The 25,261-nt window shown below is 36.4% G+C and overlaps 5 protein-coding genes across 5 annotated transcripts in view; 3 read left to right on the top strand and 2 right to left on the bottom strand.

Annotated features, from left to right (window-relative positions):
• Positions 1-25,261, bottom strand: part of LOC126794855 (basic transcription factor 3-like) — a 67,135-nt gene that overhangs the window by 29,548 nt on the left and 12,326 nt on the right. The gene's annotated exons all lie outside the window — the stretch shown is intronic.
• On the top strand, positions 6,516-10,681 carry LOC126794847 (abietadienol/abietadienal oxidase). Its single transcript, XM_050521633.1, has 9 exons — positions 6,516-6,788; positions 7,031-7,361; positions 7,986-8,135; positions 8,484-8,720; positions 9,214-9,303; positions 9,623-9,701; positions 9,851-9,972; positions 10,148-10,275; positions 10,380-10,681. Exons 1-9 carry the CDS (start codon positions 6,547-6,549, stop codon positions 10,480-10,482), a joined length of 1,482 nt encoding a protein of 493 aa, XP_050377590.1. The 5' UTR covers positions 6,516-6,546; the 3' UTR covers positions 10,483-10,681.
• LOC126794845 (probable leucine-rich repeat receptor-like protein kinase At1g68400) lies at positions 15,607-17,918 on the top strand. The gene is made up of 3 exons (XM_050521631.1): positions 15,607-16,657; positions 16,770-17,174; positions 17,293-17,918. Exons 1-3 carry the CDS (start codon positions 15,781-15,783, stop codon positions 17,883-17,885), a joined length of 1,875 nt encoding a protein of 624 aa, XP_050377588.1. The 5' UTR covers positions 15,607-15,780; the 3' UTR covers positions 17,886-17,918.
• LOC126794857 (uncharacterized) lies at positions 18,062-24,829 on the bottom strand. Its single transcript, XM_050521650.1, is given in 9 exon segments — positions 18,062-18,625; positions 20,117-20,269; positions 20,437-21,475; positions 22,159-22,335; positions 23,515-23,678; positions 23,794-23,848; positions 23,980-24,098; positions 24,398-24,503; positions 24,505-24,829. Coding segments are annotated over 7 exon segments (1,125 nt in total). The 5' UTR covers positions 24,798-24,829; the 3' UTR covers positions 18,062-18,625; positions 20,117-20,269; positions 20,437-21,264.
• LOC126794853 (probable aquaporin TIP3-2) lies at positions 18,619-20,123 on the top strand. Its single transcript, XM_050521642.1, has 3 exons — positions 18,619-18,889; positions 19,021-19,271; positions 19,346-20,123. Exons 1-3 carry the CDS (start codon positions 18,751-18,753, stop codon positions 19,736-19,738), a joined length of 783 nt encoding a protein of 260 aa, XP_050377599.1. The 5' UTR covers positions 18,619-18,750; the 3' UTR covers positions 19,739-20,123.

Below are 25,261 nucleotides of genomic sequence, written 5' to 3'. Positions count from 1 at the left end.
TTGTTTATTTAGATTTTCATATCAAGTCACTTGTTAGGGAGAATTAAAAAATTGATATGACAAATTGATAGAAAATTAGTTAATTTTAGAAACAAATTGACACTGATGTGATTCTTAGAGTAGCAAATTGGCTATTATGCCTTTAACAAAAACTAAAATGCTTTGAAAGGTCATGAATTCGATTTACAAGATACTCGTTATAACATATTAGTTGTTGTATTTGATAAAAAAAACAATCAATTATCAGTTGTGAGCCCTTGAAATTTTCTTTCATTTTCCGATACACGAAACACACTAACTGATATTTTTTCCGGGATGTTCAATATTAAGTTTAGTATTTTTGTAGTAAACCACATGTCGTCACGAGCGCAGAAGTATTCGCATAATATTTTTCTAACGCTCAGTTTATTTTTAATATTTTTTCTAAAAGTTTTTGTGTTTTAAAATTGTTGTCAGAAATTTCTTACTTTTCCGATTTTAAATCTTTGTCATTGATTCTAGATCATGAAATACTGGCCGTCCATTTTCTACTTAAAAGGCCAAGCTCATTTCTTTTTCTTTTTTCTTCTTCTTCCTCTCTCTCCGCTCGGTCTCTCTCCCTCCCTCTGCGAACCTAGAAACCACATCGGCTTTGCCGCCTTGCGCCGCTGCTATTCGACCGAACTGGGTCGGCGCACCACCTCCAAAATATTCCTCTCTATTTTTTATGTAAAGCCCTATATTGCATGTTAAATTTGAGCACTCGCTTCACCAAATCAGGATAAAGATAGTGGATGTGTTCTTGGCGACTTCGGCGATATTTCGAACTCCGACGTGCTTCTCTTCCTCCGTGGTGCTTATGGGCAGTAGCTCTAGGCACTAAGGAGCGTTGGGCGAGCAGTACCAACTCGGGGAAGACGATGGTAGCCGCTGAAATCATCGTTCTCATTTATGTGATTCGTCGAAGTAGCAATCCTACCTTCTTTCCTTTAATTTTGTGTTTCTAAATCATTGGGTTGTTGTGGTATTGCATGTCGAAGTGGAGTAGATTGGGGTAAGTTTTTAGGACGGATTTGGGCGCAGAGAAGAGATTGGGTAACTCCCCTAGTTTTTACCATTTTAGAATAACCTTTTTTACCGTTATGTGAAATGACAGTTTTGCCACTAAGGTGTTTAGTATCTATTGTTAGGCCCTTGGTTACTATTTTACTATTACGGAGTTACAGTTTACGGTTGTGTCATCTACCTATGAATTTAGAAATTACTTTTATGAATCTATAAATTGATTTTTGGGTTTGTTTAAAAACCTAAAGTTGTTCTACGTATTTTGATTTAATAACTTGACAACGTAAATAATGACGTTTATTTATATTTATTCACTAACATCAATTCTCACCCCGATCAAAGATCAATGACGCACTTAACTTAGAATTGTCAGAAATAATAAAGTAAATCATCATTACGTTATCAAGTGCCTTAAACTCCTAAAGCGCAGTTAATATCATTCGGTAACCTAAATCGACAATTATCGTGTGTACTGACGTTTGGTGGACTTGGTGGACTTGGTGGACTTGGTCACCGATAAGGTCAACCTTTGACCTTTTCTAGTCAAGCTACGAAATAGATATTTGACCATGACATTTATCACACTATACATCTTTGACTTTTGTATCGTTTGGTTATTGATGTCTTTTTGTGACGGGATTTCAGAGTTTACACCTACACTTAGAGCACTTGGATCGAGGCTTGGAGCACGTGGACTATGGATTCAACATACCAGGTAAGGGGTGAGCCGCCCGCTAAGGTAGGCTGTTACCTTTTCGCGTTAGTGATATTTTTTAAATTGTGTAATGCGCAACTTTATTTAATTTATTTCTTATTATCGTATTTATCATTATTCGTGTGTTTATTTAGTCGATGTCTCGAATACTTCACTCGAGTTAAATATAAAATTTATCGAGATACTTTATTAAAGGTCAATCTAGTATACTTCTCGAGCCCCCATTCGAGACTAGATAATATAGTTATTAATTTAATATCTATTTACGAGTGGTACACGTAAACCTGATTTCTAGTAGCGTTACTCTTAATTAACTAGTAGTTAGTACTCAGTTCATTCGCTCGGGTGAACCGTGGCACCTGTTAGTACGGTTTATAAACTATATTTATCCACATACGATATTTATCTATATAATATATCGGTGATTGCGTTGTCCTGATGTCCGACACCATATATACTTTATCTATGGTGATTCCGTTGTTCTGATATCCAACACCATTCTTTGTTATCAGTGATTTCATCGTCTTCATATCTAACACCGTGTCTTATTTAGTATTGGTGATCTCGTTCTCCTGATGTTCAACACCATACTGTATTATCGGTGATACCGTCATCCTGATATCCGGTACCGACTATGTATATTTATACCTATCAATAACCAAACGTTGTTTTGGTTGTTCCTTCACTCCATTTTCTCACTTTCTACTTGAGCGCTCATTTATATGTTCTTACACTTGAGCATTGCAGCCTTATCTTATTTTCTTTCATTTTTTAAACCTACCTCGGTATGGTATCAGCCCTAAAATGGGTTAGTGAGGATGAGTGATCACCTCCTGTTTTGTAGGTATCTAGTGGCGTTGGTCTGGAGGCTAGTAGTCTGATAGCGTTTGAGGCTCGTTGGTTGCTGTCCAGTACTGAAGATCTTACTTCACAGTGTTCAGCTTTTCGATCTCCGAGTTGGATCCAGTTGACTTAATTGGCATACTCTGGTATTCCTCGTTTTCCGACCTTGTCATTTACCTTCTTGTTTGACTAAGTTGGCTATTGAGACTTAGACATGTTCTTTGTTTGATGTTTGAGTTTTACATTGCTACTTTCCGCGTTTGTTTATTTGCGTTTATATTTCGTTTGTTCCTCATGTCTTATCGTAAGTTTATTTTTATTTATATTCATAGCTTGTAGTTTCGTGTTGATAGGTGTCAGTTGCTTACTAATTCAGGGCAACGGCGAATATTGTTGCATTATGGTCCCGGGGTGTAACATCGGTTGTGGCGGGTCATTTGGTGGCTCTGCTCTCATTGTAGCATATTAGTTATGGTATTTAATAAAAAAAACAATCAATTGTTAGTTGTGGCGGCCTCGCTTGGCGGGTTTCCAGGGGTGGATCAAGAGAGGTTGGTGGCTCTAGTCGTCGTCGGAGGTGTTGCTGCTCATCTGATTTGTAGGGGTTGATTATGGCTGCGATGATGGTTATCGCTCTTGAGTTGTTGGTCGAGTTTCGTTGAAGGTTGGAGTTGGTATGATGCGGTGGTCAAAGATGGGGAGTCGGAGGCGGTGACGACTTGCCCGGGTTACTTTGCAAGTCTGGATCGGTTCTAGACGCCTTGTGCTAGGTTGTTTCCAGAAGGGGTAAGATGTCCTTTTGTCACAATCTGGCAGTAGCTTTTGGTGATGATCGTCGTCAATGGGATGACTTCCTTGTAGCCAGAAGGCGGTGGCGTGTCGGCCGACTACAGTCATGGCATGCTAGCCTTTGGAGATTCAATGAGGTAAGCATGTGCTTAATGGGCATGGGTCGGGTCATTTGTGAGATTAGCTCAAAGTCATACATATATTATTACTATGTAATTTGTGACTCTGGTGGTTTTAGAATTGGCTCATGCCTACATTAAGCTTAATTTAGTATTGAGATTTGAGGAAAATAAAACACTTAAATCTACTATTATGAGTTATTTTAATGTTTAAAAACTTTTCATAAAGTGTTTATTTATGAAATTTAACTCAGATTACTATGATTTTGAAAATAGATGAGATTATGTTTAATAAAAATTGAGTTTTGCTATTTTTGAATTTTTTTTCTTACAAACTCAAACTTGGCTATAATCTTAGTCTAAATGCTATTTTTTGTATGACTTCTCTAGGTCTTGTATTTGGGTATGTCTTGTAACATCTATAGGCTCGCTTCATAACAAGCGTGGATGACTCCAATGAGTAGTCATCTGATATAGCTATCGCGAAAATCGATAACTATCGTGACAATTTGCATTGGATGGTTTATGTAATAGCTATCATAACATATCGTAGAGAAAATTTTATATGTTACCGTAGTGTCACGTGACAATACATAGTGGTACTTCTTACCTATTATATTTCGACACGTAGATTTATTATACTAAAATTATAATTTAAAAATATTTTTTATTTGTTAAATGATATTAATAAGTATTGATGATTTTGAATTAAGATTTCAGGTTTAGAATTTAGAATTTAAGGTATATGGTATAAGATTTTAGAAAGAAACCTAAAATAGTTGAAATATAATGTTTCTGATTAAATATTGCGTGTAAAATTATGATTAAAATAATAGACAACTAGCCATTGTCACGTGGGACTACGATTGTTCTGAAAAATTTCTCCACATTGTATATATTAAATCCACAGTGGTCTATTAAAACAACATTTAAATTAAGTTCAATACAATTTATGGTTCGATAACAATTTTAATTTTTGAGAGACCGGCCTGAGATGACTTGTGGGCACCCTTAAATCATGGCACAAATATAGGAACTTGATTCTTGGGAGGTATGAGCTTGGAATCTACTTAACTAGGCTAGAGTTCTACTCATTTATTAATCTTTAGTTGGTTCCATTATGCATCACTGGAATTGAAGTGACAAATTCGTCTATGCCAAAAGCCACAATATCTGCTATGAATCTAAATTTAAACCTTTTAAATAGTCATAAAAGTATGTATGTTCGATCATCTTGCAGGCATGTAGCTGGTTTGCCAATTGGTTGAGCAAAGTCAAAGCTGCGTTTCACACGCGCACACATTCATTTGCCAAACCTTTCTCCGGACCGACTGGACGTCACAACTCACGAGGTAAAGTACTTGGCCGTTGCCTGTGGCTTGGAAAGGAGGACATCAAACCCCGTCAAATTATGTGTTATAGACTTAAAGGGGGACATGATATACCCGAGTGATATCAGTTGGGAGAATTCATAAAACAATATCTCAATGATTGATTATTCTAAATTTTGTAATACCTTCAATTTAAAAATTATGACATTTATATCTCAAGTTTTTATTTTAGACTAATTTAAATTTATTTTGTCAATTAACACGGTAGTAACTTTATTTCCCACCAATTTGTATGTGCATTTTTTATTTTTCTCCAATTTTAACTTCTATTTTTTTAAACAAGTTGATTAATTCATATCATTTCATTATAAAATTAATAAGCATCATTTATTTATCACAACTATTATAAGCAAGCTATGTTGGAAATTGATTGGCTTAGATTTGAGTTATTTGGAATCTCACATTGGAAAAGATGAAGAGTCATTCTTGAGTTATGAAAATTGCTACCATACACAATAATGCCGATGCCTTTTGTAGAAAACCTCATACCCGAACTCTACCGGGTGGTTAAAGTGGGGAGAGTATCGACATTACTAGACCCGTGTGTTTGAGATTGTTGGCCGCTTCTGCACAACAAGCTAAAGTTTGCAATTATAAAACAAACCAGCATATATTTCATATTGTATATGTCCATCAACCAACAACCAACAATCATATTATTATAATAATATGCTCAAAAACTCTATCAAAGAATTTAAATGTATATAATAATTAGTTTGAATGGTAGAAAATGTTGGCTATAAACTAAGTGAAATCAGTGAAAAATGAAACTACTAACGGTGTTAATTGACAAAAATAACTAAAATTAGCCTAAAATATAAATTTAAGATATCAATGAGATAATTTTTAAATATGAAGTACTAAAAGTTAGAATGATTAATAATTAGAAAACGGTTCGTTGAATTCTCCTTATATCAATTTATTTGAACACATGCAAATGATAACATACAGAGGGGTCAAAGTCAAGCTATCTCGATAACTTAATTGTATAAGACTATCTTCTAGCTAGCTATGAGTTGATCGAGGATATCGATCTCTTCAACTTGAAGACCACTCACCCTTGATTTAGGCTTCTGCCGTTGGGTGGAGCCAATTAATAGCCTATACTAATATGACTTGTATATATATGCACCCAAAAAGGGTGGACCTGGCTGTGAACACCTCTATATGTTATGTACGAGCGTCGATCGTTTTTAAGAGTGGCTAGTATCTCATATGAGTTGCTCATGCATGCCTATGTAAATGTTAGCAAGTTAAGGGAATCCGGGTATGTATATGCTTCACTTCAGTGTGTATAAATCTTTTTGCATATACACACTATATATCTATATATATATATATAGTCATATTGAATTGAACCCCAAAATCTTTGAAAATATAGAGAATGTGCATCCAAATCTCGAACCTGTCACGGATGATCTTTTTATGAAATAATTTTATTATATTATTGCAGCTCGACGTGGCTCTACTATATCTTCAATATTTTAGTCAATGACGCATGCTTGATACACTGATTATACTTACATACCGTTGTTTATTATTTCAATTTATATTACCAAGTCTTTTGGCTGGGTTCAGGCTTCAGCTAGCTAGCTCTCTAGACCAGCCTGAAAATTCTATCATCTGAGTCAAGCTAAGGCCGGAAATGGGAGACCTTTTTTCACCAGGGACCAAGAGCTACCTGGTTATTATGATCTTGTCCGTATTCTGCGTATTATTTGTTGCGAAGTTTTTGCAGAAGATTAAGGAAAAGAAGGTGGTAGGATCAAGGATGTACAAGTTTCCGCCGGGAAGAAGAGGCTGGCCGATAGTTGGAGACAGCCTCGAATGGTACAATGCTGTTGCAAGTTCTCATCCCCCGCAGTTTGTACAACAACAGATCAAGAGGTATACATAATTACATGGAGCTAGCAAGCTCGATTTAGGTTATACTTCAACCAGATCAATCGAGTTCATGACTAGCCAGTTGCTGTATATATAGTTATATACACACACATGATATATATATATATATATATATATATATTTATATTCCAAATTGATATACATCATATCATCCGGTTATCGGTTAACTACACATGATACAAACATGTATATATCTCATTTTTGTAAGTTCTGGCTTGCTGCAGGTTTGGGAAGATATTCTCCTGCAGTTTGTTTGGAAAACGGTGTGTAGTATCAGCCGACCCGAGCTTTAACCGGTTTGTAATGCAAAATGAAGGTAAATGGTTTCAGTCCAGCTATCCAAAATCTTTCAAAGACTTGGTCGGGAAAAATGGTGTGATCACGGTCCACGGTGAGCAACAGAGGAAACTCCACAGCATCGCGTCCAATATGATGCGTCTTGATAAGCTTCTTAAGATTAATTTATTGAACGATGTTCAAATGGTTACCACTAAAACTTTGAGCGACTTTGCAACCAATGATCAGCCATTACGTCTCCAGGATGTTTGTAGAAAGGTAAGTAATTGTCATAAATCCAGTCATGGATATGCATATGTGATCTATAGAGAGCATATTATATATACGATGAGTACTGTTAATATATGATATATGTATATATAATTATACATTTATACATGACTTTTCCCGTAAGGAAGTCTTTATTTATTTTTACGGTACATTTGTTCATTTTTAACCAACTTTTTGATTGAGTTTTTACATTTCCACCGTCTAATGTCTAAATATAACGTATAGATCATCTCTACAAAATTTCAGTCATTTTGATAACCGTTAAGATACTTATAATTTCGATTTTATACTTAAAATATGACAGGTTTAAATTTGGCAGTTGTCAATCCGTCTGTTGTTTTTGATTAATTTGATACTTTAGCGATCATCGAATTGACTGAAATTTTGTAGAAATGATTTATACGTTATTATAGATATTTTACCGTGGAGATGTAAAAACTTAATCGGAAAGTTTGTCAAAAATGAGAATTCGTACCATAAGAATAAATAAGGACCTCATTATGGGAAAAACCTTGTATTATATATAAATATGTACCATTATATCCTTGAGATAAAATATATCCAAGTACAATCTCATATATATGTATAACATACAGTACATGTCCATTACAGCTAGCCATACATCTTATGGTTAATCAACTATTGGGAGTTTCGAGTGAGTCAGAGATTAATGAAATGGCTCAGAGTTTCTCGGATTTTGTTGATGGTTGTCTCTCTGTTCCAATAAACTTGCCCGGTTTTCCTTATTACACTGCCATGAAGGTGCGTAATTAATTAAGTAGCTGCATGCATGCATTTGCCTCGCACTGCCATATATGCGTAGCGGCTGTGCCTTACTATATATACATCTGCCATCAAAGGCCAACTTTAGAAATTCCTACGTACATTCACTTAATATAATGCTAGCAGTCTAGCACACTGTTTATAAGTCTAAACCAAAAAAAAATGTCTAAACCATATACTGGCTGCATCGAAAATTAAATTTCTTGAATACGAGTGGATAACCTCATTATTAGTAATTAGTTTTGGAATGCTGCTCAAGTACGCGTATGTATATAAATATGTACGTAGGATGTTTCGTAATTAACCGTTTGACATGAATTAATGCAGGCAAGGGAGAAAATCATAACTAACATATATAGGATAATCAAAGGACAGAGAGAAGGTGCACATGATATCGGTAATGGCGTGCTAGGAAGAATACTGAAGGAAGAAAGCTTAGCTGATGAGTCTGTTGCCGACTTCATTATCAATCTTCTCTTTGCTGGCAACGAAACAACTGCCAAAACGATGCTATTTGCAATCTATTTCCTCACCCAGTGTCCTAGAGCAATGCAACAATTACTGGTATGTTCAAATTCCATTCAGATGTATGATGATGTACATACATTTCAAATTTTGTTGAATTTTTAGGATATTATATTATATTACATTTCCCCTTCAAATAAATAAACACACACGATATATTCCTGTTTTATTAATTCACTTCTTGCTTTGATTGTAAGCGTGGTACATAATGGTTGTAGGCTATTAAATCTATGGAATGAAGTATTCATTCAAATTAAAAACACGCATGAGGTATAATTAAACCTTGAAAAATGAACGTTTACATATTTGAAAGTTTTAAAGTTAGATTGCAAACGTACGCTTGTCGATCTGATATATCAAAGAGTTAGTGCATTACATGTACTCTAAAAGTGTGCGTAGCAATATAACGCATAAAAAGTATTTAAGAATGCACGCCATACGTAATATACATATGTTTAAGTCTAAGTTTGTTGATTTCTCAGTTGATTACGCGATTAATTAATTAATTGTCACCTGGATTGGTCGTCTCCAGGATGAACAAGACAGTCTCAAAAGAAGCAAATCTGTTGGGGAAGAACTGCTTACATGGCAGGATTATAAAGCAATGCCTTTTACTCAGTGTGTAAGTGTATTTAATTTTGGCCTATGAAAAAAAAAATGTTTGGACAAATGAAAAAGTATATACGGTTTTCTTTTCACTTTTAATCCGAATTATATACCATTAACTCACCGAGCACATGTGTTATCTACGGAGCTGCATGCATGCATGCATCCATCCATGTCTGATTTCATATTGCAGATTTTTTTTCCATTGATATTCTTTTATTTCAGACTAATACGCAGCACAGCCAGATATATATGCAGAAGAAGTTCTGTCACTTCTGTGTGCATGTATTTCATTCAAATATAGCTAACAATTTAGCCATGTTTGATATGTGAAGGTCATCGATGAAACACTTCGACTAGGAGGAATTGCAATTTGGCTACTGAGGGAGGCAAAAGAAGACGTTGAGTACCAAGGTGTGTACGTGTGTGTCTGTGTCGTGAGCTAGCTAATAACATTAATTTGATATCTGAAACACAGTTCCTATGATACATATATTATTTTTTTCACCCGGTAAGCAAGTGTCGTACGCGCGTATAATCAAAATACTAACTTCGGAGTGCAGACTATGTTATTCCCAAAGGATGCTTTGTCGTTCCATTCCTCTCAGCAGTTCATTTGGATGAGAATGTGTATAAGGAAGCGATCGCCTTCAATCCTTGGAGATGGATGGACAGTGAAAATCAGGTTAACTAGTCTCTACTGTTATTCGATGTTCGATCTAGTTAATGGCATGGAAATACATTTCTATACCTATAGCTAGCTACGTACCCAACGCAACTACGTATATGCTACAACGCAAATAAATTAATGTGTACGTACTTGATTCAATCTTTTATCGATATTCTATGTACGTGAACAGGATAAAAGAAATTGGAGAAGTAGCCTTTACTTTGCACCATTTGGTGGAGGAGCCAGATTCTGTCCAGGAGCTGAGTTAGCTCGTCTTCAAATTTCCATTTTCCTCCATTACTTAGTCACTTCATATAGGTAATAATCGTAGTGTATACTATTTAGGAGATGGTTTAGTATGTTTTTGTTCTTTCTCATCATATTTTCATTACACTAGCTCACATATTCTTAAAATCGATCAGTTGGACCCAACTCAAAGAGGATCGTATGTCATTCTTTCCCTCGGCTCGTTTAGTGAATGGCTTCCAAATCTGCTTAACTAGACGACATGATCGAACAATCTAGTAGCCATGGAGTGATGGAAATGATCGAGGTGTGATTTTAGATTAAGTCTTACTCTATTTAATTTGTTTATTCACTTAACTGCAAGTCGTGTAAATCGCCGTAAAAATAAATTAATTATGGTAATACTGTACCCGTTAATTAGTTACGTACTTTAGATCCGTTAATGGATCTAAACAAAAGTTACTTAATTTTCTCTCACTCTTTTTAATTGATTTGCCCTTTCTGATGATCATGATTTATGAACCTATTTGTTTTTTTTTTTGGACTTGTGTTCACCCCTAACTCCCCAACCCATTTTAAGATTCATGTATTTCTAACGTATAATTCGAACCTTTCATATGTTTTCACATGATGTAAAACGATAATGAAGTAATTGAATGTTTCATCATTTTACCACGTATGCATCTAATTGTATCAGAAACAATCCATTTTGATGACATCATCTGCTCAATACAACTGTATAGCTAAAACAATTATCAATTAAACTGACATTGTTTTCCCTCCTATTCTTATTTTAGAGAGTTCTTCAAATAGGTTCACAGTCACTGGAATATGAAAGGTGATGTGTTTGTTGAATTGAAGAAACCTCAAACGTATTTATTTGAAGAATTGTTTTTTAAAAAGAGCATGTGCCGAATACAAAGAGGGAATAAGAAGCCTAAATCTCTGATTACAAATATCTGAAATAAAAGAATAAAATTTCAGCAAGAACGAAAATATTAAAGATCCAAAAATTAGAAATTTTGATTAAACAAAAAATAATTAAGTAAATTGATGAAAATTTATATAAAAACGTGAAAATTTTGAATAAAACTTTGAGAGATGTTTATTTGATCAATTATCTACTATACGTCATAAGAAATTATTATATAACTATTAGTTTATAGTGAGTTATAGTAATTTTAAGGTGAAATAATCGTCGAGGATTATTACAAATCTACTTAATATATATATAATATATATAAAGGGAGATTAGCTCACCACGCCATATTTACTTATGATACATTAAATATGAAATTACATAAGTGATTTAGAACCACATAAAAGATCGATGAGGTAAAAAATATTTATTATCTTCATCATGTCTTTGAGTAAAATTCTGAGTATATTGTGAAGAATAGTCATTAAATGATACATCCCTTTCTACATTTTGCATATACTGACTTATATGCTAACCATAGGGGTCGTAGGTGATTAATTGTGAGTTGTGGTACTGGTAGTTCCCGTTTGGATCAAACATTTATTGACTTTGACCATATCCATAGCTTTGTGAAGATTGTGCATCAGATTGTGTCCATAAGTTTTCATTTGATTGTATCTCATTAGAGAATAAATATTGTAGTTAAAGCATGTTGAGTTTCCCTCATAAGGGTAAGGTATATCATTGCTTCCTCATAGACCAAAGGGGTTTGTTTCCCCTCAACAACTAGTTCAGTTTAATTTTAATTTTAGGTGAATGTTGAAATGTAATATATAATAAAAAGAGTCATATATAACAATAAGTTGATGTAGTAGAGCTAACTATAACTTTGTGTTTGTTTCCCCTCAACAACTAGTTCAGTTTTATTTCAATTTTAGGTGAATGTTGAAATGTAATATATAATAAAAAGAGTCATATACAACAATAAGTTGATGTAGTAGAGCTAACTATAACTTTGTGTTTGCAAAATGATGGATCAGAAATTCGATTATTCTAACCAGTGATTTTTTTATTTTATTTGAAGTATGTCTTATACGTGGGCAGTATTATGAAAATATCGAGAAATTTATAAAGTTTCCGGATATATCGGGAAATTTTAAAAATTTCCATAAAAAAATACTTGGTATGTAACGAATATATTCATATGCAAAAAAATGGAAACTTTCGCATAAATACCGAGAAAATTATGGATATTTTAGTCTTTGCCTGTAATAATGTCACCATACATCCCTACAAACATGTACCCAACAAAACACCAACTAGCAAAGAGTATTACACTAATTGCGACTATTTGTTTTGAAACATCGGTGATATTGTTGAGAGCACAATAGATATGTAACTCTAAAAACGACGAAGCATCGCCTATATATCCTAATGTCCAATAAAACAGCTCTCAAACTATGTTACTGCTGTAAAATAAATATGACGACACTTAATTTCATCATACTACTAGCCGGCAATGATCATTTGGCGAAGTAAGAATAAAAAGAGTGTCGGAAACTAACACTAGCCGACACTCTTTTTATTCTTACTTCACCATCATACGGCTTATATAACAATAAGTTAATTTCACCACCGACTTAGACTAGACAAGCAGTTCAACACGCCCTAAACAGAGGCTTATTATGCGCAAAAGCACAACATAATTATTAAATAAAAATAAAAAACAATTAAAAAAATGAAAAACATACTAGGGAAGGGTCTCAGAGCCCATACCCAGACTCTTGCCCATATCGGGCCAACAAGCAATATCCAAGCCCAAAAGTCTAAGGCGGGCCATGCTCATCTTGCTTAGCCCAAGACCTGGTCAAACCAACCGCCCATCTTCCATGATCGATGCGTCAACGTCGGAAACTGATCAGCACCACCATCAAGACAACACCATCTCTAGGGATAACCTCAACCTTCAAGGGCACCATGCGATGCCAACCCCCAGATCGGAGATCCACTGTTGAAACCAAATTGAAACTCCGAGAGCCGCCATCATCCTCACAAACAAGCCAACGTCTGAAATCCCATTGACACAATGCATCCCCATTGGTGACCCAACTCCGATCTCCATTGATCTCACCTTCACTCCGCTCACTCATCCGTGATCCAATCCTCCTCTCTCGTTGAAAATGATGAACCGACCCCGACCCTATCCTTCAAAGCAGAGATACGCCAACAAACTCTCATCTGGCCACACCACTCGTGCACTGGCTAGGCCAGAGGCTATCGCCGGCACCAAGGCGCAGCCGGATTGGTAAGAGGGACAGATGAAGCCCCTAGTGTATGGAGAGAGAGGCGCTAACATATCACTATGTTTTTCCCTTTGTTTGAGGAAGTTAAATGGAAGAAGATACCACTGTTAGAAAAAGTGTGATTTAGATTAGAACATTTTTAGAAAACCGACACTAAAAAGGTAAAAAAAAAACCACTTAATTTGATCATAACACTAATTAATGCTGAGGCAAATTGCTAATTATCCGATATGTGCTTCGAGAGGCTCTTCTTCGTCTAATTAGATGGCTACCTACCTAGGGGGACATCTAGATCCGAGGCAGCAGGGGCAGAGCTAGGTTATGAGTCCCTCGGACTCAAGTCCCACAAAAATACATTTGGGGAAGAAAATACGTACACACAGAAGAAAAATTGCTGTTAGCACAAACTATAACTGACCAAATTATATGAACTTCTAAAGTCTAAAACTATAACTCCTAAAAAAAGAGGAGTTATAAATTGTTGATAGCACATTGTTTTACCTAATGAACAACCAAAAAAGAGGAAAACAAACTTAATTAGTTCGTAATTTACTTAACTCGATCAATTGTCAGCCTTCAAGATTCACTGTTGGTCATCCATACCATCTTATAGTTATGCTCCAACTTTAAACACTCCATAGATTCTCATTTAGAGTTGTGGGCATCTTACATGTAGAGAGTTATATGAATTTTAGTTTATATTCGCATGCATAATAGGAATAAGGCGCGGCTCACCACATCCCACGTGTCTAAGTATATTTTTCTTCTCAATCGATAGTTGCCCTCTTGTCATCGTATTTTTTTTAAAAATATATAATTCTAAGTCCTACTCGGTTCTAAATTCTGGATTAGTCCTCTACGAAGATGTCATTATCAGTGGCAGGGATCCAAGTTCGTTGTGCTCTTGGTCGTGACAACTGCTACTGCCATGCTGCTTCGGTTTGGACCTAGGATTAGGACGGATCCGGTCTTTGGGCGTGTACCTTAGGCCGTGATGTTGGATTGTCCCAATCAAGGATTAAAATATCAGTGAAAACAGAAATATCGAGAGTCTGAAAATTAAAAATTTCGAGAAATATTGATTTTTTAAAAATATATTGATAAAATTAGTGGAAACTTGAAGAAAAATATGGAAATTATAAATGAAACTTTCATATCAATAATTACTATCTATTATATTTCATACGGTAACCTTATATAAACACTACTCTATAGAAAGTAGTAGCAATTTTTTTATGAAATAGTTGAGAATTCTTTAAAAATATTACTTTAAACATCTCTTGTTTTTATGCATATAATATATTGAACACGAAATTACATTATTATTTTTACACCCTAAACCCTAAACCCTAAAAAGATCTATCAGGTACAAATTATTTACTATATTCGTCGTTTCTTTAAGTAGAGCCCCGAGTATATTGTGCAACGATTGAACAATGCATCTAAAATGGATGTATTCATAGTAATTTTATTTTTATAAAATAGTTAAAAATAGACTTATAGGTGAATAATTAAATGTAGGGAACAAATATAGTAAACTTAGTTGAGATTGGTAATATCTACATTTTTAGTTTTCTTGATTTATATGGAAGTAAACTTAGTCAAGTTGGTAAGTCTTTGAGTTTCATTTGGATAGAACTGGGTTTGAGTCCCCTCAGTGTAAGTTTTTTATCCCGATATTTCGACGATAATTTCGATTTTTCAGACCTTAGTCCCAATAGTATGTTGGACTTAGACCCAACTCTGTTGTTTAGCTTTTGTATTAGTTTTGTGTTAGGTACTTTGCTTTAATACATGTGGGTAATCATGGATTCTAGTTTTTTTTTTTTTTTACATTGCATCAGACAACAATTTCTAATAATGTTGGTTTATCTTATATATCAGAGTGGCGTACACAACATGAAGTCTTGTCTATCCTTGAAGTGATAGCTAGTGAGTGTAAATATATGTAATTGTCTTCTTAGCATGAAATATATGTAATGTTTTCTTAGTATAGACGTGCTTATGAATGAATTCATCCATTCATAAAATAAATATTATAAAAGAGAATATTTCAATACTTGTTTTCTTAGTATGGACAAGCTGTCACGTTTATAAACTTGCACTGTGCTGGACATATTCTTTGTTGCTATATAAGTTTATATGCCAAAATTAAGGCTCTTGAGTCTTGACTCTCTTGGCAAACCCCATAGTTCCCATACCTTGCGCACTTCGTCAAAGTACTGTCACTAAAACAATAGTTTAAGAAAGTTATGACCTAGACATGATAGGAATTTAACGATCGACATTAGTTTAATCTCAGACCCCCATGTCTTTTCTTGCTTCCTCCATTAGCCGAAGATCCAATCCCTCAGCATGATGGCCTCTTCTAAGAACAAGTACATACTCGTTGCCATGACGACGACGATAATTTTTCTGATCGATCCGATACTAATATCGTCGTTCTCAACGTCGGAAGCATTTGATGAATTCTACCCGGAAGAAAGAGAGGCTCTAATAAAGTTGAGAGACTCAGTGAGTTCAAACTCATCCGACTTGCATTCAAATTGGACCGGCCCTCCTTGCAGCTACATTAATAGCAGCACATGGTCTGGTATTTCTTGTTCAAATTGGCACGTAGTTCACCTTGTCCTTGAAGAAACTCAGCTAGCAGCTACTATATCACCAGATGGCCCTCTTCCACCCACATTTCTACAGAATCTGACTCTCCTGAGCAAACTTAGCTTTAGAAACAACACCTTCTCCGGCCCTCTTCCAAACCTATCAAATCTTGTGAACCTGGAATTTGTAGATTTCTCATACAACTGTTTCTGGGGTTCCATACCTTTCGAGTATGCTACTGATCTGCCAAAGCTGGAAGTGCTAGAGTTGCAAGAGAATTCCTTAGACGGGACAATCCCGTCTTTCGACCAATTTACACTAAGAGCTTTTAATGTTTCTCATAATCATCTCGAGGGTCCAATTCCTAACACTAGTGTGCTGCAGAAGTTCCCGAAAAGCTCTTACGATCACAACGCAAATCTTTGTGGCAGTCCTCTGGGGATTTCTTGTTCTCCTTCTCCTTCTCCACATTCCCGGCATAAAAATTCAGAAAATGATCGCCTCCCTCTCTCTTTGATTGTGGCGGCGGCAGCAGTGGTTCCTTTTCTCGTTATATTTGCTTTCTTATGTTATTATAAGAAAGTGCATGGAAAAGACCAAACGACGTCAACAGATCAGGATGAGCATACAGGTACAACTATCTCTAGCTAGTAGCATGCATGTCTCTGAAATTTTCTTGTAAATTTCTCATCCGATCGATGACTTTGTGTGTGAATTCCTAATTCGTTGAACTTGTTATTCAGAGTGGGTAGTAGCACAAAACAAAGTGCGTGATGATGATCATTTGGATGAGAGGTTGGGGGATTTTGAAAAGAGGGTTCAGCTGGAATTTTTCGACAAGGACTTGCCCGCCGAGGCATTTTTCGATTTGGATGATTTACTTGGGGCTTCAGCGGAAGTATTGGGAAGGGGGAAGCTGGGCACTTCATACAAAGTAACACTAGAATCGGGCCCTGTCGTGGTGGTGAAGAGGCTTAGAAGCATGAACGAGTTGAGCAAAAAGGAATTTGTCCAGCAAATGCAATTGCTAGGGCAGATGCGACACGAAAACCTTCTAGAGATTCTCTCTTTCTATTATACTAAGGAGGAGAAGCTCCTCATCTATAAGTTTGTCCCTGGTGCCGCTACTTTGTTTGAGCTTTTACATGGTCAGTTTAATTCAATTTCTCTTTATTAATGCCATTGAACTTTCCAATCATCGATCTGTTCTCCCAAGTCCCAATCACTAATCGGTTCTCTATGTATTGCTTGCTATGTTAATGACAGGGAATAGAGGAGTTGGAAGAGAACCTTTGACTTGGGCAACAAGACTATCAATCATCAAAGGCATAGTACATGGTCTGATATTCCTACACCAATCCTTGCGTTCACATAAAGTTCCTCATGCCAACCTTAAATCGTCAAATGTACTAGTTGCCCTAGACGGAAACTACAATGTGAAGCTTGCGAATTTCGGATTCTTGCCACTCCTACCTGCTCGAGAATGCTCCCAAAATGGTATTCTAGCAATTGGCAAGTCGCCGGAGTTGGCTCAGGCAAAGAAGCTGTCACAGAAAGCCGACGTCTATTGCTTTGGCATTGTCCTACTGGAGGTCATTACCGGAAAGATCCCAGGCGAAGTCTCACCGGGAAGCGATGAAAGACTTGATGATCTTTCCGATTGGGTTAGAATGGTGGTAAACAATGATTGGTCCACAGATATTCTGGATATAGAAATGCTGGCAGTAAAAGATGATCACAATGACATGTTGAAGCTGACCAACATTGCCCTAGAGTGTACAGACATCTCCCCAGAGAATCGGCCTAAAATGATTCAAGTATTGAAAAGCATTCAAGAAATAGAGAGCAGTTCAAGATAATCTGATTGCTAGGGGAAAGTTTGATCTTATACTTAATTTACTTATATAATTCAAATGCAGTTAATTTTAAATGTCTCAGGTGAGTTGGTAGTTTGGTATTCAACTCTTCAGGGACATTCCCATCCCACTGATACCATGCACCCAACTAATTAATACAATGCAAAACCATATCCGATCCTTCAATTCAATTCACAAAAATTCTCGTTTATCTGACAAACAATAGAAACAAAGTGTCAAACACTCAATGTGGCGAACCTACTAGAGATCACTACAATGAATCAAGTCCTCTAGCCAAAATAAAACACATGCAAAGCAAGAATAAGGATAAATTCAAAGGAGTTGCTTGCAAGCTAAGAGATAGAGACCGTTCCAGATGATGCAATGATTATCCATATTCCAAGGCAGTTTTAGTTCCTCTATAGGATTTACCAGGTAGCTACACTGCCTACACATATCCTGCATATGTGTCATCGTTCCTGCATAGCAACTCCCCAAGTGTCCCGTATGAATCCAAGGCCTTTTGGCTAATTTAAGACTAACACACCGGCCTCCACATTTCAAACATGCAAACGCCCTCCTGTCCTCATCGTCTATCAATCCCACTACCATTTCTCTCTCAACGCCAGTAGTCTCTATCTCTCTTTCCCTGCCTACCTCCATCTCCATCTTGTTGCCATCTTCTAGCAAAAATAAGAAGTCGAGAATCCGCTTGAAGAATCAAGCAACGTACAGCAGCTACCCTGCCGGCAAATCATATAACCCGTTACCTCTATCATCAACGCATCATCATCCCTATACATATATATAGGCTCCATACGTGATTAGAAAGAGCTATAGCACTAGCTAGCCTCAAGCAGTTGCAACCATGTGGCAGCCTCATCGTAGATATGCGTTTGGGAGGGCCGACGAGGCCGCCCACCCTGATTCCATCAGAGCTACTCTAGCCGAATTCATTGCCACTCTCATCTTTGTCTTTGCTGGGGAAGGCTCTATCCTCGCTCTGGGTACATGTCCATACAAACGCATATAGCTTGCTGCGGCATGCATTTGATATAAACTGAACCATGAGCATTATGATCATAAGATAGTTCCGTTGTATCATGTCTTTTGAACACACTTGTTATTTCTGACGCAGGGAAAATTTACAAGGACGGGGACACACCCGTGGCAGAGTTGATAGCCATAGCTATTGCACATGCGTTTGCTCTCTTTGCGGCCATCTCAGCCAGCATTAATATCTCTGGTGGCCATGTCAACCCTGCAGTAACCTTTGGGGCTCTTCTTGGTGGAAGGATTTCGGTTGTTCGCGCCTTCTATTACTGGGTGGCTCAGCTCCTTGGGGCTATTGTGGCTTCCCTTCTTCTAAGGCTTGTCACAAATAACATGGTAACTGTCCATTCTTTTTAATGGCCCAATTACTTAATTAGATACTTACTGGATTTTTATAAATACGTATTTAGAGAACCGTGGGTTTCAACGTCGCCCCTGGTGTTGGCGAGGTGCATGGACTAATACTAGAGATCGTGATGACATTTGGTTTAGTCTACACCGTATATGCTACAGCCATTGATCCTAAGAAGGGAAGCTTGGGAACCATCGCTCCTCTGGCCATTGGATTCATTGTTGGCGCAAATATCCTGGTGGGTGGGCCATTTGACGGGGCATCCATGAACCCGGCAAGGGCATTCGGACCAGCACTGGTTGGGTGGAGATGGAAAAACCACTGGATCTACTGGCTTGGACCATTTATAGGAGGTGGATTGGCAGGTCTCATATATGAATACATGATCATACCGACCGAGGCCCCCCACGCCCACCACACTCACCAGCCCTTGGCTCCTGAAGACTACTAGTTCCTTTGTGGTGTAATAATGTCGATATATGCATTGGAGAATGGCCTCTGCTAGCTACCTCTTTGTGCCATTTAAAGTTTGGAAGTGTTCCTGTTGGTTATGTAATTTTCTTGGTGCTCTTTTTGTTGGGTTGGGTTTGGGAACTTTGTTGTGTTCAATTGTGTAGAAGTTGTGTGCATTACATTCACATATGTGATTGTAAAGCTAATAAATTGCCAAACAGTTATTTCTTATGGTTATCATTAAAAGCTTCTCGCTTATTATGACGCTCTAGCAACAAAGAATAATCGGATTCACCAAGGCACCAACATCCATTACACTAAGAAAACAACGAATAATTTTCACAGCAGCGAGCTTTATTCAAGGCAGGGGGCTTACCTGACCTAGCCCCAAAGGCCGATTCAATCAGGTGGGTTGATGGTATCTCATAAGGATCCCCTCAAACATCTATCTTCCTGTCAGATCTTCATGTAGTTCGATCATCCCATACTCCGCTCTGAATATTGGCATGGCCATAGAGGTCTCCAAATTCTGTATTCCAAAAACAAAGTTAGGAGTTTGAGTATGTTTCTACATTAACATGATGTTTCAGTACCGCTGCCAAAAACGGTTCTGACGTTCAGTTTCAAAATAAAATATTCAAAAATGCAAATGCAACTCTCCTTAGCAAAAAAAGAACCAAAATCGGAGACCTTTACCGCGCAGGATAGCTTTTACAGGAAAACATCCATTTGTGCAACTTCGCAAGGAGCGGAGCAGTAACTGTTCGTCTGAGCAGAACTGGTTGGATAATAGCAACTCAGGGGATTTAAATATGAAACAAATAAAATCAATAAAATTCAGTGTGATCATGAGCAATATTTTAAAACGTGAAGGCGTACCCCAATGTGTGTTTTTAGAATTTTGAGTCTTATGTTATAAAAAATTAGTACTTAAATATGTAAATATATAATTATACACATACAAAAAGAATATGAGTAATATTCTGTGTACCCGTCACACCACGTGACATTACCATGTGATGTACCTAGTCAATCATATTACGTCATGATATAATTAACATGCACGCGCGTGAAAATGGTAAAAATTTATTTATATATAAGAAACCAATAAGAAACAATCACGGTAAAAATGTACTAATAACATTAAAGGGGTACGCCACTTGAGATGTGGCAGGTATATATAATAATTTCTCAAAGAACAAATATACATGAGAACTCACCAATATATTACCTATCTAAATGATGAAATTCATATTCAAACTTTTTAGATAATTTTCATCAATTTAAACACATTATATATATATATATATAAAGATACCTAAAAATATTATTTTCTAAGGTGTAATAAAAGACGCAAAAGATGTGAAAAACGTAGCTATAGATGTAAAAAGCGTAAGTTTTTTAAGCTTCATTGCCTAGACCGAAAAATAGAAACGTTATATAAGTAGTCTTAAGCTTTTTAAACCTCAGGCGAGCTTTCAGATGAGTTTTTTTTAAAACATTGGTCATGAGATCATTAAACTTTCACGGTTGGTTATAAAACCTGGCAACCCAAGGAGCAAGCTCAGTAATATGAGGTGTTCTTGGGTTGGAAGAGTAATAATCAGACCAATAACACGGCGAAAGCCTATCAGACAATTTCCCATTAGAATAGATACAAAATGGCAACCAACTTTCACCCCCATTCATCCTCCTCTTCCGTTCCCTCGGGTACGCTAACGGAGCCTGCACATACCTGCATTATGAATCTTGATGTGATATAGATGATGAAGGGAGATGATAATTCTTAGGAATAACCCTACCAATGTAGGGACTACAAAAAATGGTTCTAAACTGTACAAAGGGAAACTCCAATTAAAGAAATATCTCTGGTCTACAAGGTCAGTAGATTTTCTTTGGTGTCTGTACATTTAGGTTTGTAGTCCCAAGACAGAAAAGAACACAAACATTTCCCAATAAAACTATTCAATGATCCATTTATGGACAGATTCAAACAACAAAATTAGACGTTGATGCAGACAAGTATAAATCCCACAATGTGTAATTAGGTCTCTACAAACCATTCAGCTACATGCTTCTGTTCTGAGAACTGATCATATTGATCACTTTTAAACTGTACTGAGAAAAAAAAAAGTGGATCCTCTCATTGAACGATGTAAGAATAGTATTGAGTACATGTATAAGAAAATGTCTTAACTCAAGAGAGATAGCTGTAAGAAGAACAGTGGCAATTTTTTTTTTGCTATTTTCTTGAGTTAATTAGCGGCTTCATATCATATCCTCTTTTTGACTAATTATTTCTATTGACATTCTCCTGCACTTTATATTTCTCTACAGGCTCTCGTCTCCTTTGTTCTCTCTTAAGCAGTATATTCCTAATAAATTTACTGCACAATATGCAAATGGGGTTGAATGTACCTGACACCATCAAGCACAGCATCCCAGCAGAAATGTGTATGGCCAAACACATGACATGCAGATGAACTTCCTTTTACCCCATGGATGGACCTTATACGGGCTTCAAGACTATCAGAGCCAATAATCTTTGGAAGCTTCGGATAGAATAGCATTCTCTTCTCTGGACACAGCTCTTGCCTGGTCACATGGTATGCAAGCCATTGTCAAGCTACTATAAAGCAAAGAAGGAGGAGCCAAAAACTTACTCACACATTAGATACAGAAGAAGAACACAATAATGATGCACACTCAAATATGTGGTTGATTTGAAAATTGTTTTGTCCTCATCTTCATATCTAGCAAGTTTGGATTCTAACAAATCAAGCAACTAAAGCTCCCAAGCTTTTGTGATGAGGACTACTGCAATGAAAATTGAAACCTGGGCCAAAGCTTTCAAATATTACCTTATTAATTTGATAGTTTTTAGACAAAGAAAAATATATCTAATAATGACATTTGTATGGACAGTCAAAACTGAATAATGACAATCAAGAGAGTAAATTCATATATGACTTCTTGTAGTCTGAGCAAACTGTCAATTTTAATTAGAAAGGTTGATGTGCCTCGAAGGAGAATTGGAAAAATTTCTCAATATCGGACTCCAAATTTTATTCTCAACGACCACAAGTAACAAAGATCCACATAGAGTAAAGTTTGACGACATTGATGTATAAAAAACGAAACTAGAAAGAAGGACAAGAGCATAGAACAGTATTTTAAATGGGAAGAACTAAAATGAATCTTAGTTAAAGTTGCATATTGATCTTTCTTTCATATGCCTCAACTCAGTGGAGGAGGCCTGTGAAGTTATAGATTCTTAAATCTGAGGCTTAAGAGTGCATAGGCATGTGGCTTGGCCAGATAAAAACAAAACAATTAAACACATAAGCTGACAGTATGCTGAAACACCATGTACATAACCGCAACATTTTGTAGCAACCACCTTTGCCTCACCAGTATTGTTGCCACCACTAGGCAGAGCTTCAATGCATGATTGGAATTTGAAACCAAAAGCCCAAAACCAGAGACCAGATATTATGGATAATGACGAAAAGGAAATTGGGAGTTGGGAAGGAAATAAAATTTGACAAGTGATTTGAGTTGATTGGCATATTACTTGAGCTGAATTAGTTCTGAAGCACATCAATTTAGATTACGATTATGAATATTATATAGGTTAAATTTTCTACTACTCAGTACAAATTGCAATCAACAACATACATGATCTGGGAAGCCGTTCAAACTTCAAAGTAATCACGTGCAAAAGCAACCAGTCAAACTTTATTATCTCAGAAGAGTAAATAACAATATACTGACCTGGGGACAAAGTGAGAGAAGGTAATTATCTGGCTACATGTGTTCTGGATCTCCTCGATCAGGTTTTGATTTTTATCATTCATTGCATCAAAATATAAAGCAAGCGAGATATCTCCATTTGATAGTTCCCCAGACCATCTACATGCCGAGAAGTCCTTGCATGCCTAGATGTGAAGACTCGCATTAATCTTTTAGAAAGATCAGACCAGACCAGACCAGAACTGGCTGGAAGCATAAAAATCGTTCTATGACAATAGTTAGACGAAAAGCATAAATTACCATCTCTAAAGGTGGAATGCGAATATTGGTTATTTCCTCTTCCTTATCGAAGCTCAGCACAATAATGAAATATATTTATATATGTTAATGTGATTCTGAGCATTACTAATTACAATAATTAATCCATAACAAAAAAATCAGGGAGCTGAAATTTTCAGTTCCAAATATATCATAGGGGAAATTACCTCATGATACCATGAGAACAAAGGAATAATTCCCAAGCCATCTAAAGCTATTGGATTGGTCTCAACTCCAAGATCTCTACACACATCAAGCACTTTATTTAACTTCTGATGAGAATCAAGCTGAAAAACAGAATCACATATAAATTTTCACAAGTAGGAACTTCCACACTATTCATGTGAAGAAAGCTGAATAAACAGTATTGATAAGAGTCATAAATTAATATTTTAAACCATATATATATATATATGTGAAATATTAACTTGGTAGAAAGCTGGTATTGCAGTTTGTGCTGACATATATATACTCTTAAAGACACATAACACATAAAGATGTATATACATTACGATGCTAACTGATGAGAAATACTGAACAGAATGTAGTTCAAACACTATAAAAGAAAATAAACAGCATTGCTCACATAGATTTCTGCCTCGCGACGGCACCATATGTCATGGTTCCCTGGAACATAGAGGACATGTTCAAATTTATTCTTCAAGAGAGACATGGTCATCAAAAAATTCTTGTGTCTCAGAAACATCACCAGCAACAATAAGAATATCATTCTTGTATCTGACAGACGACAAGTCCTTGACCCATTTTATATTTTCCGTATAGTCAGTATGCAAATCAGACAGCACAAAAACACGTAACCCATCAGCATCTCCAAGAGCTGAAGGCAAAATTTGAGACCTTGTAATGCAACCCCTCCTTATGTCTCTGCTATACTTACTTAATGATACATGTTTCGACACGTAGTTTGAATGATAACCGTATTGTGATAAGCTCAAGCAAGATGATACGGCAACAATTGGTACCATGTGTACAAGTGAAACTGCAGAGCTTGACTTCTGATATGCAATAATACAACTGAAAGCTCAGGTAACTCGTCTCATCTCATCTTCCCATAAAGAAACAAAACAACAAAACGCAGATGTTGCAACTGAATCTATTCTAAGTTAAATCCCTACTGTTTGTTCCATCTAATCCATGGAATCAAAACTTGTGGTAAGCTAAATTATATGTTTCAAAACAATGGATATCCCTAAAATCTCAGTCTTTGAATGAAGTTGATAGTTCAAACATAAATTTGCTTACACAGCTGCAGTCCACCACCTAATCTGTCAGATCAGAAGAAGAAGACGATAATTGGGTGAGAATGCAAAATTGTAAACCTTATAAGGGCCGCCGGACGCAGAGCGATTCTAGTTTCGAGAAACCAAAGCTGGGTTATCCCTGAATGGCTGAATGTATGCACGCGATGGAAACAAAACAGAGGATTAGA

This window comes from Argentina anserina, chromosome 5 (genome assembly GCF_933775445.1).
Source record: "Argentina anserina chromosome 5, drPotAnse1.1, whole genome shotgun sequence".
NCBI lineage: Eukaryota > Viridiplantae > Streptophyta > Magnoliopsida > Rosales > Rosaceae > Argentina > Argentina anserina.
Note: the sequence above shows the minus strand (reverse complement) of the source record. Positions and strands in the feature narration are given on the sequence as shown.

Excerpts from the sequence above, each read along its gene's own strand:
- LOC126794847 (XM_050521633.1), top strand. The coding sequence starts at position 6,547 with ATGGGAGACCTTTTTTCACCAGGGACCAAGAGCTACCTGGTTATTATG. Across the intron at positions 7,362-7,985 it reads TCCAGGATGTTTGTAGAAAG|CTAGCCATACATCTTATGGT; the intron begins GTAAGTAATTGT and ends TGTCCATTACAG. Across the intron at positions 10,276-10,379 it reads TACTTAGTCACTTCATATAG|TTGGACCCAACTCAAAGAGG; the intron begins GTAATAATCGTA and ends AAAATCGATCAG.
- LOC126794845 (XM_050521631.1), top strand. The coding sequence starts at position 15,781 with ATGATGGCCTCTTCTAAGAACAAGTACATACTCGTTGCCATGACGACG. Across the intron at positions 16,658-16,769 it reads AGATCAGGATGAGCATACAG|AGTGGGTAGTAGCACAAAAC; the intron begins GTACAACTATCT and ends CTTGTTATTCAG. Across the intron at positions 17,175-17,292 it reads TTTGTTTGAGCTTTTACATG|GGAATAGAGGAGTTGGAAGA; the intron begins GTCAGTTTAATT and ends TGTTAATGACAG.
- LOC126794853 (XM_050521642.1), top strand. The coding sequence starts at position 18,751 with ATGTGGCAGCCTCATCGTAGATATGCGTTTGGGAGGGCCGACGAGGCC. Across the intron at positions 18,890-19,020 it reads AGGCTCTATCCTCGCTCTGG|GGAAAATTTACAAGGACGGG; the intron begins GTACATGTCCAT and ends TTTCTGACGCAG. Across the intron at positions 19,272-19,345 it reads GGCTTGTCACAAATAACATG|AGAACCGTGGGTTTCAACGT; the intron begins GTAACTGTCCAT and ends ATACGTATTTAG.